At 48.5% G+C, this 16,338-nt stretch overlaps 1 protein-coding gene across 3 annotated transcripts in view; it reads left to right on the forward strand.

Annotated features, from left to right (window-relative positions):
- The window catches only part of LOC133349539 (glutamate receptor-interacting protein 1-like), a 334,917-nt gene that overhangs the window by 213,331 nt on the left and 105,248 nt on the right, over positions 1-16,338 (forward strand). For all 3 annotated transcript variants that reach the window (XM_061563083.1, XM_061563082.1, XM_061563084.1), the window contains 2 exons: positions 5,799-5,946; positions 12,903-13,090. In XM_061563083.1, coding sequence (XP_061419067.1) covers positions 5,799-5,946; positions 12,903-13,090 — 336 coding nt within the window. The remainder of the gene's footprint in view (positions 1-5,798; positions 5,947-12,902; positions 13,091-16,338) is intronic.

The following is a 16,338-nucleotide window of genomic DNA, read 5'->3' on the forward strand; positions in this document are numbered from 1 at the left end:
AAAAAAAACCTCTTATGCAAAATATTGGTCGCGAAAGCCCGACTATGTGTTAAACCAAGGTTAAGAACGTTATCAGGCCCAAATGGCACAAACCTGATGTAATTTTACGTCAAATAATTGTTTACATTTATTAGACTCGTATAAAAAGACTATAAACAGTAAAAGTCCTTTGTGACAAAAAAAAGTCACGTCAGCACAGCTCGTTTGTGCGACGTAAATGAACTTTTTTTTTATAAATAAAAAATCGAAACCTTATCTCGGTCATTTCCCTGCAGCTTCGCTCTGCAGCTCCTTGATAGCCCCAACTCCACTTCCATGGGTCACGTTTTGTGCCCCCCCTCACCCCCAAGAGTTTCTGCTCCGTCGCGGTGTGCGGCGGATTATATAATTACAGGCGCAGTCATGAACCGCCATTATATTTGTGAGTTGAGTTACAGGGATTCACATGACCCTTGCATTCTTCTGCATTTCTCAACGGTCTAAGGTCAGCCAACCAGTAATGTATCCCATGTCGTCCTGACGGTCCTTCTGGTTGCGATGAGATGACGTTTGTCGTTGTCCGGTCATTTCTGCAGCAGCAGGAGCTTGCAGAAACGTGGTCAGATAGAAACTCGTTTCATGAACTTTTCTATAAATTCATTACACTGCATGAATCATTTAAAGATGTACTCATATTCCTCTCGTGATGTGATGAAGCAACGCTTGAACTGTACACTTATTTTATTTTTTGGTCCAATAAAATGAAGGAGCACATGTAAAAACGGAATTAATACAAATAGAAGCAAATGCACAGTACCTTCACCATAAACACACTTTATACTTAGCCAGACAAGGTGTATGGATATTAGAATTATTGTGTACATTATGGCGTTGTGGTGTGGTGGGTTGATGGCGAGGGGGGGGGGGTGTGATGGTGATGGTGTGGTGGAGTGGTGGGATGGTTTGGGTGGTGGGGTAGTTGTGCAGCGAGTCGCACACTGCAACATGAGTCGAGTGAACCGAGTTCAATTCCCAGCCTTGGATATCATCATCGGTCGTAAGTATGTGAACTGGTCATGGGCCGTCCACTTCACCGACCCGCACTGACCAACGTGGTGAAGTATGGCTAAGCAACCACCACAACCGAAACAACGTGCGGAGCAGGCCTTCCTCCTGCAGTCGTTTGAAGGAGGGCTGCAGGTTATGATTTAGTGCATTTGTAATAAATGGACTCGGACACTTCCTTCTGTCTTCGTGTCTTTTATTGGGTTCTCGTCTTCACCCACACGGCACTCTGTTATAACTCTGTATTTGTAGCCCCCGGCTATTCACTGCTATTATAGCTTCTTCTTCCCTCTGACTCTCTGCTTCATCTACTGTAACCTCCTCCCTGCAGACTCGCTGCTACCTCTATGCAGACTCCCGCTGCTACCCCTATGTGCAGACCCTCTGGCTGCTACCGTATGCAGACCCGCTGCTGACTGTATGCAGCCCCGCTGCTGACTCTCTGTGCAGCCCCGCTGCTGACTGCAGCCTCCTCGCTGCTTCGGGTCGGTCACCGCTGGCCAACGGTGCCGATCCTCGCTCCCCCGTGTTCGTGGCGATCTCGCCACCCTCCGCTTCGCCCTTCGTGGCCTCTCTCTGTTCCTGGTTCCCCGTCACTCCCCGTCCTCTTCCGGTTCCCCTCCTTCTATAGCCTAACCCCTCACCCCCCCACGTGACCTAACTCCTCCCCTCCTGACGTCACCTCCGGAGGGCCGTTTACGCCCGCATTACATCACCCTCCCCCATAAAGAAAATCCAGCCGACCTCGGCTGAATTGCAACCTGACAAGAAATGCGGGTGTAAAGGGCCAACACGTAAAAAGACACGAAGCATGCAACAACAATATAACCAGAACACAACACAATACAATTTCAACGAAACGTGAGGGATTTCGAGCGAGTACGGGCAGCCGGGCCGTCCCGGACGGTCGGCAGACCACCCGCCGAGCGGGAACGTGGAAGGGTTTTAGGGGCGACGGGCGCAAGTTCTTCCGTCGCCATTGGAGGCCCGCCACTGTCCCGCTCGCGTCCAGAGACATCCCGTACTCGCGTCCGCGGAGGGATAGGAAGAGCTGCAGGTCCCGTGGGTTCTGCGGCTCCAGTCGACGTCCCACGAGCGGAACGTCCTCCTCCCTGCGCTGTCACGGCCGGCTTGTCTGTGCCGGAGGGTCTTTCTTTGGGGCGTCCGCTGTCGAGGCCTCCTGCTGGGGCGGCCCCGGAACCCGGGCCCAGCAGTCCCTGGCATAGTGGCCCCGACGGCCGCAGCGGAAGCAGTCGACGTCGGGGTGGCGCGCAGCGGGCACCCCGTCCCGACGCGGCCGCGCCGGCGGCGGAGCCCGCGGCCCTGGCCCGCTTCGAGCCGGCCACGGAGTGGAGGCGGCCGACAACTCCTTTGGGCCGGTCGCATCCGGCACGTACACGGCCTTTGTAGGGTCTCACCCTACGGCCCCCCCATCGACGACAGGACCGCCCGTCCACGCCGTGACTCGTTTCCAGCGGCGGAGATTGAACTGGGCGTCCAAACACTTGGCCGCGGCCCGGGACGTGAGTTTTTCGTGACCGCACGCCGGCATAGGAATGCCCAGATCCCGGGATAACTCCAACATCTTCCCCAAGATGAGAGGTTCCAGCAGGTCAGGCTCCGTCTCCGGGTAAGCGGCCATAGCGAGTTCCAACACGGCGCCCCTGTACGCTACAGGCGACTCCTCCGGTGCGCGTTGCCGCTGCACGAAGCGGCGATGGGCGTCATCCGGTGGCTCGTACGCGTCCGCCATTTCATCGAACACCCCACGCAGAGTTTTCTTCTTCGCAGCTTTTATAGAGCGGAAAAAACGAACGGACTCATCATCAAGAAGAGTCGGAAGCACCTCCAGTGCCTCAGCGTCCGTCCACCTTGCCGTACGTACCGCCGCCAAAAATCTACAGGCGAACGCACTCCAATCGCCCCCGATGGAGAACTCTTTGACGGTTGTAAGGTGACGACTGCGGCCCCTTGGCCTGCTTCCGTCCGTCGCTGACTCTTCCGGCGGTAAGTTCAGCAAGGCGTCGCAACGCGGTGTCGCCAAGATGGCGGACGATCCTCGCGGCGGCCCCAAAATGGCGGCTTCCCGCCTTCCGTGGTGCGCCAAGCCCAAGATGGCGTCTTCACGCCGCGTGGCCGATGGCGGCGCCATCGAAGACAATCCGGGCTCCTGCCGATCACCACCGTCCCCCTCCAACGCCGCCTTTGGCGTGACAAGGTCACACAACTCAGTGATGACGGTTTTAAGAGTCGCCAGCTGCTCCGCCATTCGGGTCCATCTTAAATCTTCGTTCTTCAACGCAGACGGGGCGGACGCAGCGGCAACCTCCTCGACACCCGGGCCCTCACGGATCTCTCCTTCCGCCGAAGTGAAGCCGACCTCAGGAGGAAGATTGTCGTCGTCCGATGATGAAGCCGACGCCGGAGATGGGATATTCTTTTTCCTCAGTTGTTTCGCCATGCCGTTTCACTTCTGACTCCAGTGTAATAAATGGACTCGGACACTTCCTTCTGTCTTCGTGTCTTTTATTGGGTTCTCGTCTTCACCCACACGGCACTCTGTTATAACTCTGTATTTGTAGCCCCCGGCTATTCACTGCTATTATAGCTTCTTCTTCCCTCTGACTCTCTGCTTCATCTACTGTAACCTCCTCCCTGCAGACTCGCTGCTACCTCTATGCAGACTCCCACTGCTACCCCTATGTGCAGACCCTCTGGCTGCTACCGTATGCAGACCCGCTGCTGACTCTGTATGCAGCCCCGCTGCTGACTCTCTGTGCAGCCCCGCTGCTGACTGCAGCCTCCTCGCTGCTTCGGGTCGGTCACCGCTGGCCAACGGTGCCGATCCTCGCTCCCCCGTGTTCGTGGCGATCTCGCCACCCTCCGCTTCGCCCTTCGTGGCCTCTCTCTGTTCCTGGTTCCCCGTCACTCCCCGTCCTCTTCCGGTTCCCCTCCTTCTATAGCCTAACCCCTCACCCCCCCACGTGACCTAACTCCTCCCCTCCTGACGTCACCTCCGGAGGGCCGTTTACGCCCGCATTACACATTTAATATATAGGAATATTACAACTCAGAAATTAACCTTATGGCGGTACCCCGGGGTACAATAGTACCCCGGCTCTCACATGTGATGCAGTCATTTTTAGTCTGTTGGTGGTCGGTGATGCGGCAATCGACTCATCTCGACGAGCTGTACACTACCATGCACCACTACGGTGTGTACGAGCGTTCAGGGTTTCAGCGCAATCATCCTCGCTGCGTTTCGACATCGCGGAGTGGCACCGATTTCGGATTGATTGGTACCCCGGTCGCGGAGTTAAGTACACCCCTGGGAAAAAAAGTGTCCCAGAAATAAAATATTTAATTGCCTCGGCCATTTTGTATTATTTGGTACCCCGGGATACCGCCATAAGGATAAAATATTCATTATCGTGAACCGAAGAAGGCATTGAAAAGGGGTGCGCAGAGGTGAATGAAGAGGAGACGCCAGAAACTGTAAGTGTGCTACAGTGTCCGGCTCTTGTGAAGGGAGTAATGGTGAGAGGCCTGGTATGGATGAATGTTGAACTTCTTTTGCACCGTACGTAGTCAACCGTGCTAAACGGAGGTGGCGTAGGGGAGCGGTAGTGTGTAGCGGTTAGCGCGCTGCACTACGGACCCAGCGACCCGGGTTCAATTCCCGCTGACAGCCAACACAAATTACCATTATCCTAACTGGTCCTAAGCCGTCCCTAGGTCGACTCAGCCTCAAATGAGTACTTGATGCCATGTGTAAACATCGCCATTGGTGACAATGGTTGTGAGTCGTGGTGCTGGCCACCCATCCCATTGTGTACCGTGCCGGCCTTCATAGGTGCTCGCTGAAAACACTTGCCCCAAAATCTGTGTCGTTTGGTATAAGTGGCAGTGGCCATGATCACATCTTAATCGAGTAAGGCACACGATTCCTCAATTACATCGGACGACTGTAGACTGATTCTGCCACGTGGGTAAATGTCAGTCCATTGTCACATATATTGTTTTCCATTGCTTATTTATGTAAGGCGCAAAGGGCACTTTAGCTGTTACCCTGCGTGTCATGCGCCCGTTCTCTTTCGTCTGAGATGAGTAATGATGATGGATGATCCTCTCGCAAATGTTAATTAGTCATCTCTGTGCATAACCTTTCAGCCTCTGGAAAACAAGCTGGGAAAGCCAATGCGGTTAGCGAACGAGTGCGTGCACATTTACATATTCGCACGGTGGAGGTCAAAGAGTCTCTAGAGTGAAAACCTAAGGATGTTGCAATAACCTAACACTTTTGTTTTTAATATAAATAAAAAGATATGCTATGCATGAGGTGCACATTTGGCATTATGTGCAGTGATGCCACAGGGGGACTTTGAAACTTCCCAAGGGCACTCCCATAATTTAAAGCATTTTGAATGAGGGCCTAATTAAATAAAAACAACATAAACTCTACTTTAAATATCAATACAATTTCAATATTTGAGGTCTCAAGGGGGGAGGGTGATTGCCCCTCTCAATACAACTGCCTTCCCGGGCAGTGCCGTGGTTTGGGACGTAATCTCCACAGTTTGACGACTGAAAGCTAAAATTCCTGTAACTGGCGCCAAGATCTCTTTACAGTAGCCCGAGTGCAGCTCAACACTCGTCGGAGTATGGAGACACTTCAAGTTGCCCCCCCCCCCCCCGTTTGTCCCCACAATGCCTGATAAGTGCACGGTCCTCTCTCCCCCCACGGCGCTCGGCAGAGAGTGTGCAGAATGCCACGGGCCCGCTGCTCGTCGAGATACGCAAGACATCCGGGGCCAACCTGGGCATCTCGCTGTCCAAGGAATCGTGCGGAATGAAGCAGATCTTTGTCATCGACAAGATCCGGCCGGCCAGCATCGCCGAGAGGTGCCACACCGCCACCCACCACCTGCCAGGGCCATGCTCCGCAAGCCTGCCGGCCAGTGTCCCGCTAGCGAAAGAGTCCCGATTATTATAATTAATAATGGTTAGAATACAGATGCACAGTGATCCGTTATTTGCTCCCACTCTCAAAAATCACTTTTCGCAACGTTTGATTATGAGGGGCGCCACGGTGGCAAGATATTAACTACCTCGCTTGGTATACAGGAGGTCGTGGGTTTGATCCCGACCCTGATGCCTGTTGTATATTTGGAGTTCGCGTGTCTCTCTCCCTGTGGTTGTATGGATTTTTCTCCGGGTCCTCCGGTTTTTGCTTCCACATTTAGAATCAATATGCGTTTCGAGAATTTGGCTGCTATACATTTACACGCGATGAGTCACTTCGTTAAACTATCATTTGTGGCAAGAATCGCTTCTGAATAAGAGCTACATAACTCAGTGAGCCTTACCTGATCAAATAAACTCGTTTTTTTATTAACAGTACTGACAACCCCTGTTCAAACGTACATTTACCCAAACCGAGCTTCTGCACAACAATTATTTCACAGCTACGAAACTACTGACTACTGACTCAGCACCGAGCCAACCATGCGTTGCACCACTGCATCCGTAAAAGTTCAGTCATCAGCATAAATCTGCATTTACGTCGCCTCGTTGAACAGAGAAAATAAAATACCATGATATTTTTTCCAAAGCCATATTTTAAATGTGCTGGGAGGGGGGATTGTCCGGGTCCCCCCACGAAACCCAGTGGCTGCAGCCATGCCACCCGTGCCACTGCTTATGAAGCTAAAGTACGGGGAGCGATCGATGAGGATTTTTTTTTCAATTCAATTACTCACGCGGGCCGCTGACATCAGGAGCGGTAAAGTACCGAAGCCCTGCGCTGCAGCGTCGCGGGCTGAATGATGTGTGGTAATTACTGAGAACTGCTGTGTTCCTGCTGATGCGCTGACAGCGGGTGACAAATGGTCTTTATCCAAAAACAATGCCTCATCAGCGTAATGAGCCATGCGGCCGTGTCAGCGACGCGTGTGGCTCGTGCCGGGGGCGCGAGTGAGTGAGCCGGGGCTTTTGCGCTGCGTGCCCTGTCGGGCCGTTTGTGAGGGGATAGCAGGAATCCCATCGATCGGTATCGGACGCTTTCGCAAGGCTTATGTTATATGGCACCACGTTCCAATACGAGCAGAAATATTACGGAAACGCGGCCGTCTGTGACAAGCCGGCACCAGAATTATTTTTTTTTAAGCAGACGTTCGGTTCGTGACGAGCATTGGGATTCGTACTGAAGCAATTTGATTAATTACACCACGCGTGCAAATGTGTTGCATGTGAGTACAAAAAAACACACTTCGCACACTGGAAATGTTCACGAATTCGAAAACCTGTGTGAGAGGTTATGCTTTGAAAGATGTGTATCCCCATACTCTTTGGTTCTTTCAGTAAAGTCACGTCGATAGAAAAGTAATGTGGCTTTACCGAAAGAACCAAAGAGTATGGATTCCTGCAGTCACGAAAGCTTCAAATCATGTGTATCCCCGTTTCATTATTTTGAATGTCTAATTAAATTATGGCGATTGCTTTTGAAATTATGGAATTGCGTATTTTTATTTATTCAATTTAAATCAAACTAAATGTTTTACATCTCCCCTGACATGCTACACGTACAGATCTTGTGAGGTGAAATCCTGGTCAGTGGTTAACTCAGTCCATCATATGGGGTTAATAAAATGAACAGTACTTATGAGAAGTAATTCAGAGTTGTTCAAAACACACCCCTGCCATAGGAATATGGAATGGCTGCTACTTTTAGGGTCATCAAGAGCGATTAGCCCTAACCATTGCTCAGTTTAACAGGGATACACTTTTACTTATGATTATTTTCAAGCTGATTGATGTGATTGCAAGGTAATATTGTCGTGGATAGTTCTGTAACAATACTCATGGTCATTTTGCATCTTTATCCATGAAAGTCTTCACAACTGTTCTTCAAAAAGTTCCTTCTCTGCATATTGGGCCAACTTGATGTCACTGTGTAACACATTTTTTTTGTCCCTGGATAGTACGTGTTATTTCCTAATTGCTTATGCCTCAAAAGTACAGAAAATGGCTATTATTCTCCACAAACTTTGCTTATGTGACCAGGATAGTGATATTTAGAAATTTACCTATTTTCCAGAACATTCCAGATAGATTAAGTGCTGAGTAAACTTGTAGTAACTTCTAGAATATTCTAGAACTTTTCAGTAATATAAATATTAGTATAAATAGTAGTATAAATACAGGGGCCTTAAGCCCACCAGTTCAGTTTAATTCCTAGCTGCCTAAGTGAATAAATATCTGCATTTTTCTGAGATGGCATCAAGAGGCTGCAAGCATCCGGCAGACGCATTTTGCTATGTCTGCGGCCAATTTATCAAGACAAGCGTGAAAAAGTACTATGTGGAAGCATCTGCTAAGATGTGTGAGGCCTCCAAGGCATATGTCGGCATGCCTGTCAGGGATAAAGACAAACCCTGGGCACCTCATTTCACCTGCAAGTAATGCAACAAAACTCTGGAAGAATTAATGGACAATTTTTGCTCGAATTTTTTTATTTTTTATTTTTTACAATTTTGAAGTTTTTAATTTTAAAATGTTTTACAATTTTCAATGTTATTAAAAAAATATATCATATATGAAAAATGTTGCGAGAATCTCTTACACATTAGTCATGGGTGAAATAAATGTATTTTTATAACCCCAACCAAAAATACCTCAACGACTTGATCAGAGATGTTGGTCTCACCAAGTCCAATGCCGAGCTTTTCACGTCTAGGCTCAAGCAGTGGAACTTGTTGGATAAAAGTGTGCAAGTCACAGATCAAAGGAAGCGTCACCAACCTTTTTGCAAATTCTTCACCCGTCAAGATGGGCTCTGCTTCTGCCACAATGTGACCAGTCTGTTCTAGGCAATCGGAATCGCCTGTAACCAGAATGAGTGGCGCCTCTTCATTCACTACTCATCCAGGAGCGTCAAATCAATGCTGCTCCATAATGGTAACAAGTATCCGTCTCTTCCCCTGGCTCACTCGGTGCACCTCAAGGAGGATGACAACAGCATCAAGACCTTGCTGGACGCCTTGAAGTATGATAAGTATGACTGGGAGGTTATCGGAGACTTCAAAATGGTGTCATTCCTGATGGGTCTCCAAGGCGGTTTTACCAAGTTTCCCTGCTATCATTGCCATTGGGACAGCAGAGACACCAAGGCGCACTACCACAGGCGGGACTGGCCACAGCGGACAGAGTTCTCTGTGGGGAGGAACAACGTCAAGTGGGAGCCACTGGTGGACCCCCGAAGATGCTGATGCCACCACTGCACATAAAATTGGGCCTCATGAAACAATTTGTCAGAACTGTAGATAAGGAGTCAGCAGCCTTCAAGTACCTTCAAGACTTCTTTCCTAAGCTGTTTGAGGCAAAGGTCAAAGCCGGTGTCTTCGTCGGACCACAGATAAACAAGATCTTGGAGTGCAATGAATTCCCCAAGAAGCTCACTAGTAAGGAGAAAGTGGCTTGGAACAGCTTTGTCGCAATGGTTCGGGGCTTCCTGGGCAATCACAAGGCCAAAAACTACGTGGAGCTGGTTGAGACTCTGGTGAAGAACTATGGCACAATGGGCTGTCAGATGTCCCTCAAAGTCCGTATCCTTAATGCTCATCTTGATCAATTCAAGGAGAACATGGGAGCATACTCGGAGGAGAAAGGCGAGCACTTTCACCAGGATATACTGGACTTTGAATGCGGCTACCAAGGACAGTATAACGAGAACATGACGGGAGACTACATTTAGGGGCTGATTCGTGAAAGTGATTAACAGTATAATCGTAAATTTCGAAAAACTCACTTATAAATCTTTTGTAGTAATGTTTTTTATTACTTTAGTATAAATACATGTTAATTTTGATTCATATGTTTTTTTTTACTTTATCTAAACAAAATGACACAAATTCACCCGTTTTGTCATTGAAAATAGGTACATTTCAAAATATCACTGTTCTGGTCACAAAAGCAAAGTTTGTGGGGAATAATAGCATTTTCTGTACTTTTGAGGAAGAAGCAATTAGGAAATAACACTTACTATGCAGGAACAAAAAATAAAAAATAGTTGTTACACAGTGTAATTTGTTCGCATTCGCTGGTTACTCTTGGAAACCCGAATTGTTCATGACCAGTGAGTTTAGAAAGGTATTTTACATCGTTCTCGGTTACCATATAGATTTACTTGTCCTAGTAGTTATTTTATATTGGTAGATTAATACATGATTATTCACCAATGACTCTCATGTATGATATAATTTCACACATTTGTAAATCACCTCACGAACTCCCTGGGACATTGCCACTTAACCCCTAGGGGTCCGTGTACTCCCAGTTGAGAGCCACTGGTCTAGTGGAGGCCCTTCTGAAAGCAATTGCACGATCAAACAATTGCAGGGCTGCACCTTTACCTTTTATCACTGTCATGACCCAGGGGAGATTTAAAGCCAGTGCATGGGATACTGTGAGATCAGATCTTGGAGGTCAGTTTCAAACTTGCAGCAGCCTTGGGCTCTTGGAGAAGGATGGAATTGATGGTGAAATCTGGTGGCATCTTTGTCTTTGGTTATGTATGTGTAGTGACATAGAATCGGTCACTTCGCAGCATAGCGCTGGTTGCTGGTAGGGAAGAGGATCTGCATCTCCAGCAGCCCTGACTGACAGCAGGTCACGTGATAGACCAGAGAGAGGAATGTAGGGGAAATGTTACGGAAGGGGCACATCGAGCACCCACTGGTAGGTTCCAGAAGAGGGGCGTGGCCGGGGCGGAGCCAGGCCACGCTGACAGCATAAGAGGGGCCCCGGGAGGGGACCTCGAGGCTGTGGTTTGGAGTGGGCTCCCGTCGTGCTGCTGGAGTCTTCGTCACCGTCTCCGTCTTCACCATCTCGGCGTCGTCAGTCAGGCGGTCTACCAGCTGCCCTAACTGGGAACCGTAGTTACTTAAGTGTGAACTGTTTAGGCTGTTAATAAACAGAGTGCCTCCTACTCTTAGTGTCTCTGAATCAGTCACTACATATGTATTTATGTTGAACTTTTTTCGCTCTGTACGTAGCCAACCGTGCTAATCGGAGGTGCAGGAAATGGTGTCCTCTTGGCCTGATGACCTTTTGACCTGCCTACACCCATTAACTTGTGAACGTGGTAGCTGAATTAATACCTATTTTTACAAAGTGGCCACTATAATAGTACTTTTATTTTATATAGCATCATTCATGCTAATTGAATCAATTTTCACCGAGGCGTACATTATTCAAATCCTATATACACCTACTACCAAGCAAATGAAACCCCCGACGACCAAGCAAAATAAAAAAAAAACATAAATAAACAAATAAACAAATGGCACCAAAACAAAAGGCACAAACAACAACAAAACAAAAGGCACAAACAACAACAAAAAGTTATCACATTCGAGAAATTTCTCTAATCAGGTCGCATCCCAAAATATTTCCAGTCAGTGACATCACTTCAATCGTTCTCTCTGTGCAATCTCCTGTGGCTCATTTGTGAATCGGCTGTCATTGAAGCTAACTGAGTCTCGCTGTGATTGCTGCACTTTTGTCTCTCTGTATGATAATGCCCAACTTGAAAACAATTGCCCTTTTAATTACGGCTACAGAGACTGGCTGACCCAAAAGCTGTCGGGAGAAGAGTACTCCACAATTTCATTTGGCTCCACGGGGGCGGCAGGGTCAGTATTGAGTGCCATGCAATCATGTCCCAGCCACCCGGCGAGTCGCGAGCAGCTGTGATGGGACCCATGGCTGCGAGGGAACACTTTATTTAAACCCAGACAGCTCACCTCTCGCTAAAGCTTCAGTTCACTAGAACATCGATAGGTGCTTAAACAAGTATGTAAGGCTTTGTCTGAACTTTACAGTGCACGTATGCACATGCACATGATAACACGAAAGCTACGAGAGAGCAAAGTGGTTCAACTGAACATTGGATGGTGCTCATGCCTGTGGGTCAACATTCCACATCCTTATGACGCGAACCAGTGTGTTTAAATAACTGCTGGCGTTTTCCTACAGGTTGGTATTCTGTCGACCCTAGAGCGATCTGGTGATACTGCTGCGTTGGCAGTGGTGCACAAGGACAAATAATAACAAAAGCCCAAGACATGAATCAATGACACTGTGGCCTTAAAATGAAAAGTATATTATAGGCAACGTTTCAGGCAATGGCCCTCTTCATGACACATAAATAGACAGACTAGAGAGGGAGAGAGGTAGAGTGGATGGAGGGCAAACTAACCAGGCATGGTGTCGACAATGACGGCATGACCAAATTTATTTCTGACTCAATCGGTGAATAAACAAATGCCACTCAGGGCAGTGACACGGCCCAGCGGTAACACGTTGGTTACTGAGGTTTTCGGTTAAAGACAACAGCTGCCCTGGTTGACACTACGGGGGTACTCGCTATTAATATCCGCTGTCTGCTTCTCGGAGGACGTTAAAGATCTTGTGACAAGAAATTTGTATAAAAAAAGAGCTCGCTACGCATGCCTTCCGGCCTCATGGTCCAGATTTGCCAAATTTGTGCCGCACAGGTACTGCTGCCATCAGGCGGTCTCCTAGGCCGAAAAGCTAACTCCGGCTGGGTGGATTTACTGCGATGAGGCGTCATGTGAAGGCGCTTCTAGTTGCTGAGGCATTTAGGTAAACGGTAAAGATGCAATTGCTTACTCGTGCCACTGCTGGCGGAAGGGGCCTCCGCAGGAGGGAGGTCTTTGGTCTACTCTTCCACGCTGACCAGACCGGCTGGGAATGGGACTCTAGGCACTGAGTGCTCCGTTAGAATGTAAATCCCCATTCCTTTATCCTTGCACCTCCCCGCCCACTTCTGTCGGCAGGTGCGGTGCCCTGCACGTGGGGGACCGCATCCTGTCGGTGGACGGCAGCGGCGTGGAGCAGATGAGCGTGGAGGAGGCCAGCGTGCTGCTCGCCTGCTCGGGCAGCTCGGGGGGCGACGGCATCAAGCTGGAGATCCTTCCGTCGCTCGCCCCCCGCCCCACCGGCACGGCACCGGACTCCGGCGTCGGTGAGCGGCGTGCGGGCGGGTGGTCGACCCCCATTGAAAGCATGCCGGGCCCTTCCCCCCCAAACACCGTGCCGAGGTGGCTACATGTTGAGTGCGTGTGCTGTGTGCTGTGTACGGAGGATGGTAATGTCTATTTCTGCAGGTCCACTGTCTTTCCCAAGGGTTTTCTCGAGGCTCCCCCGCTTCTTCGCATGAGAAAAACAATCTCAAAAGTGTACAACTTTGTGGAGCATTAACAATATATGTATCATGGCGAGACTAATCCTTGCCATATGAATGCAGAGTTTCTGTCAGTGGATCAGGGCTATACTCAGTAGTAAAATGCCACACTCATTTTTTGATCCTCTTAATAAGAGATGCAGTGAGGGTTTCCAGTATCTTCAGAGATTGACAGAAATCTGCTTGCTTTGTTGCCTCCTCAGAGGTATCTTATTGCACCTCAGGTAGGTGGTGGCGAGATGTTAATTCCCTCGCCTGGTATGCAGCAGGTTGTGGGTTTGATCACAACACTGACACCAGCTGTATATTTAGAGTTTGCATTTTCTGACAGTGGTCGCGTAGATTTTTCTCCGTGTCCTCCGGTTTTGTCCTCCACATTTATAATCGACGTGCGTTTAGAGTATTTGACTGCTATGGCAAGCTCCCTTCAGAAAATAGAGCTACATAGCTCAGTGGGCCTTGCGTGGTGAAATAAAATAAAAATGATATGTCTCACATTGGCTTCATCTGTGTGTTACCCGCCAACCCCGCCTCCCAGTCACTGGATCACAGGCGTGCGCCACCACACAAAACGTTCGTGACAACGCTTACAGCGAAGCGCCGTCACAGAGCTCAGTGTGCACAGTCTGCTGTAATTAGTAGCGCTTCTATTTGAACGTGTCTATTTGAACGTAGAATTACAAAACACATCACGTATTTTGTGTTTTCATCAACTATCAAAGGTGTAAATTTATAATCACTCACCCATATTGCTCATTTGTTGTCTTGATTATGGTAATTCAAAATGTGTTTATTTTGCCTCATACCAGTTTGCTTAGTAATCAGCTGTTAATTTGAAGAGATGCGTGCTTCCCCACAGACTTACACACACGTGCACACACACAAAGCCGTGCAACTGCACTACAATCGCAGTGACATGGGTTCAATTCCTCGATATTAGTACACACCACTCGAGATTAGTACTTTATGCTTGTCTGGAAAATTCTCGAGGTTGACTCAGCCTTAAGTGAGGCTGCCAGGCGTGATGCTTGCCCACGCCACCTTCTCATATAAGCCATTCACATTTTCAATGCAGCTTGCAAAAAAGAGCTTTTGTCAGGGCATTTGTCACAACGGTGGCTAAATGGAGCATCATTACCTTTTCGTACACGTGCTCTGTACAACTTTTTCTTTTCATTAATGCAATCCTCGAAGCTAAATTGTAGCTGCATTGTCGAATGTGTGGTCACAGCGGTGCTGCGCATCAGCGATCGTTATCACTGCCACGGAGGGGGGGGGGGGATGCGGAATGGAGTTTCTCATAAGTGGACCCCAAAGGGTGACGATGTTCCCAAAGGTCAGGGGAAAAGGAGCTCTTTCAGATGCAAAAGGAGGCACTTGAATTAGCAAGAATCAGCCAGCGCGAAATTTTTGTCATGTTCTCCCAATTGGTTTGGCCCATTAGATGTAAAGGCTGGTAAAAAAACAGTCTCATTATCCATATCTGCCACCACTTTATTCACATTTTCACTCGGTATTTTTTTTTATTCCAACGGTTGCCTCGTGGCTACATTCAGAGCTTGCTCGGGCGCATTTTCGGCAACGGTATCCACAAGGGTGCATTTCCAGGTGCAGTTATTCATGGCAGGTTGCCATGCGTCGTGACGTTCTCTATAAGCCTGGTATTGGAGGTATACATTTTTTTTTCTTATTACCATCTCGAATTTGTGCTGCTTGATCAAGGAATACTTGGTCAAGTGTGAGAAAATTCGGGATGCACACGTTTGTGATTATTGCCCAAGTGCTGTCAGTGCACCCCAAGGTATTTAGAGTTGGGCGCATTACCAGTAACGTTTTGTTTTTAACCTGAAAAAAAAACTTGACTGCCGGATTTGTTTGCAGACTCGGTGCAGATAGGTTGAGACCACAATCATCTACAAAGAAGAGTAGTCGGAGATAATAACATTTGACTAATTGGCAAACGTGTTGTTGTTGTTACACACGTTGACTTATTCGATTTGAAGGGTCTCCGTATTCAAATAAGATTCGGCCTAGAGCTCATCTCTATTGATGGCACAGAGCCGGTGGGTTAACCGCTGTTGACTTCCTGCAAACATTTTGTCCTCATTTTATGCAACAGCTTGAGGAATGATGGGCTTATGTTAACCCTTGATTGGGATTTTAACTTGCAGAGCTTCTGTCTGCGAGTCACCGTTGGGATGCATCGTGTGATGTGAATTCTGATATTTTTCCACTCTCAGGTCAGGGATGCAATCGGTTGAACTGTGCCCCGTACAAATTTGAGAACACGGGGCAACGGTTTACTCTTTTTTTGACCCCGTGTACATTATTTCCCTGTGTTATAAACGCTTGAGGTGCCTTGGGGTAATATCCAAGTATTTACCGAAAACATCGGCACAACAGGAATGCTACAAAAATGGCCAATGCACACGTGCAAAATCTTCTTGGCGACACCCGCTAAAGTCAAACGTGTTTGACATTGGAAATTGGGCATGAACATCTGTATTCGGTGCTCTCTTTTAATGCGAACTTCAGGGACCCGCTTCGGGAATTGTGGGGGATGTTGTTACTCACCCCGGATGTGTTTTATTTTCAACTACGGGTAGCTCTCGCCCGCCAGCTCGGGCTTTTGATACAGGCAGCCTCACAGCGTGAGAAGTCTCCCCCCGACCGTAAGCGACCCACGGAGCTATCTAGCTGTTTTTCAGTAACGACCTGGCTATCACAAATGATAGCCCAATGAAGTATTTCCAGATCATGTGGAAATTTAAAGCAGCCAAATAATCTTAAACGCACTTCGATTATAAAATGCGGAGGGAAAAACCGGAGGACCCGGAGAAAAATCCACACCGCCACGGGGAGAGAGATGCGGAAACTCCAAATATACAGCAGGCGTCAGGGGTGAGATCGAACCCACGACCTCCTGTATCCCAGATGAGGCAGTTAACATATCGCCACCTCGGCGCCCCTCGTCGGGAGCGCCAGTGCATGGCGGCTGGTGTGCGCCGACTTCCAAGAAGGCCTAGGGG

Source organism: Lethenteron reissneri, chromosome 30 (assembly GCF_015708825.2).
Source record: "Lethenteron reissneri isolate LAM-NWPU_2019-01 chromosome 30, ASM1570882v1, whole genome shotgun sequence".
Taxonomy (NCBI): domain Eukaryota; kingdom Metazoa; phylum Chordata; class Hyperoartia; order Petromyzontiformes; family Petromyzontidae; genus Lethenteron; species Lethenteron reissneri.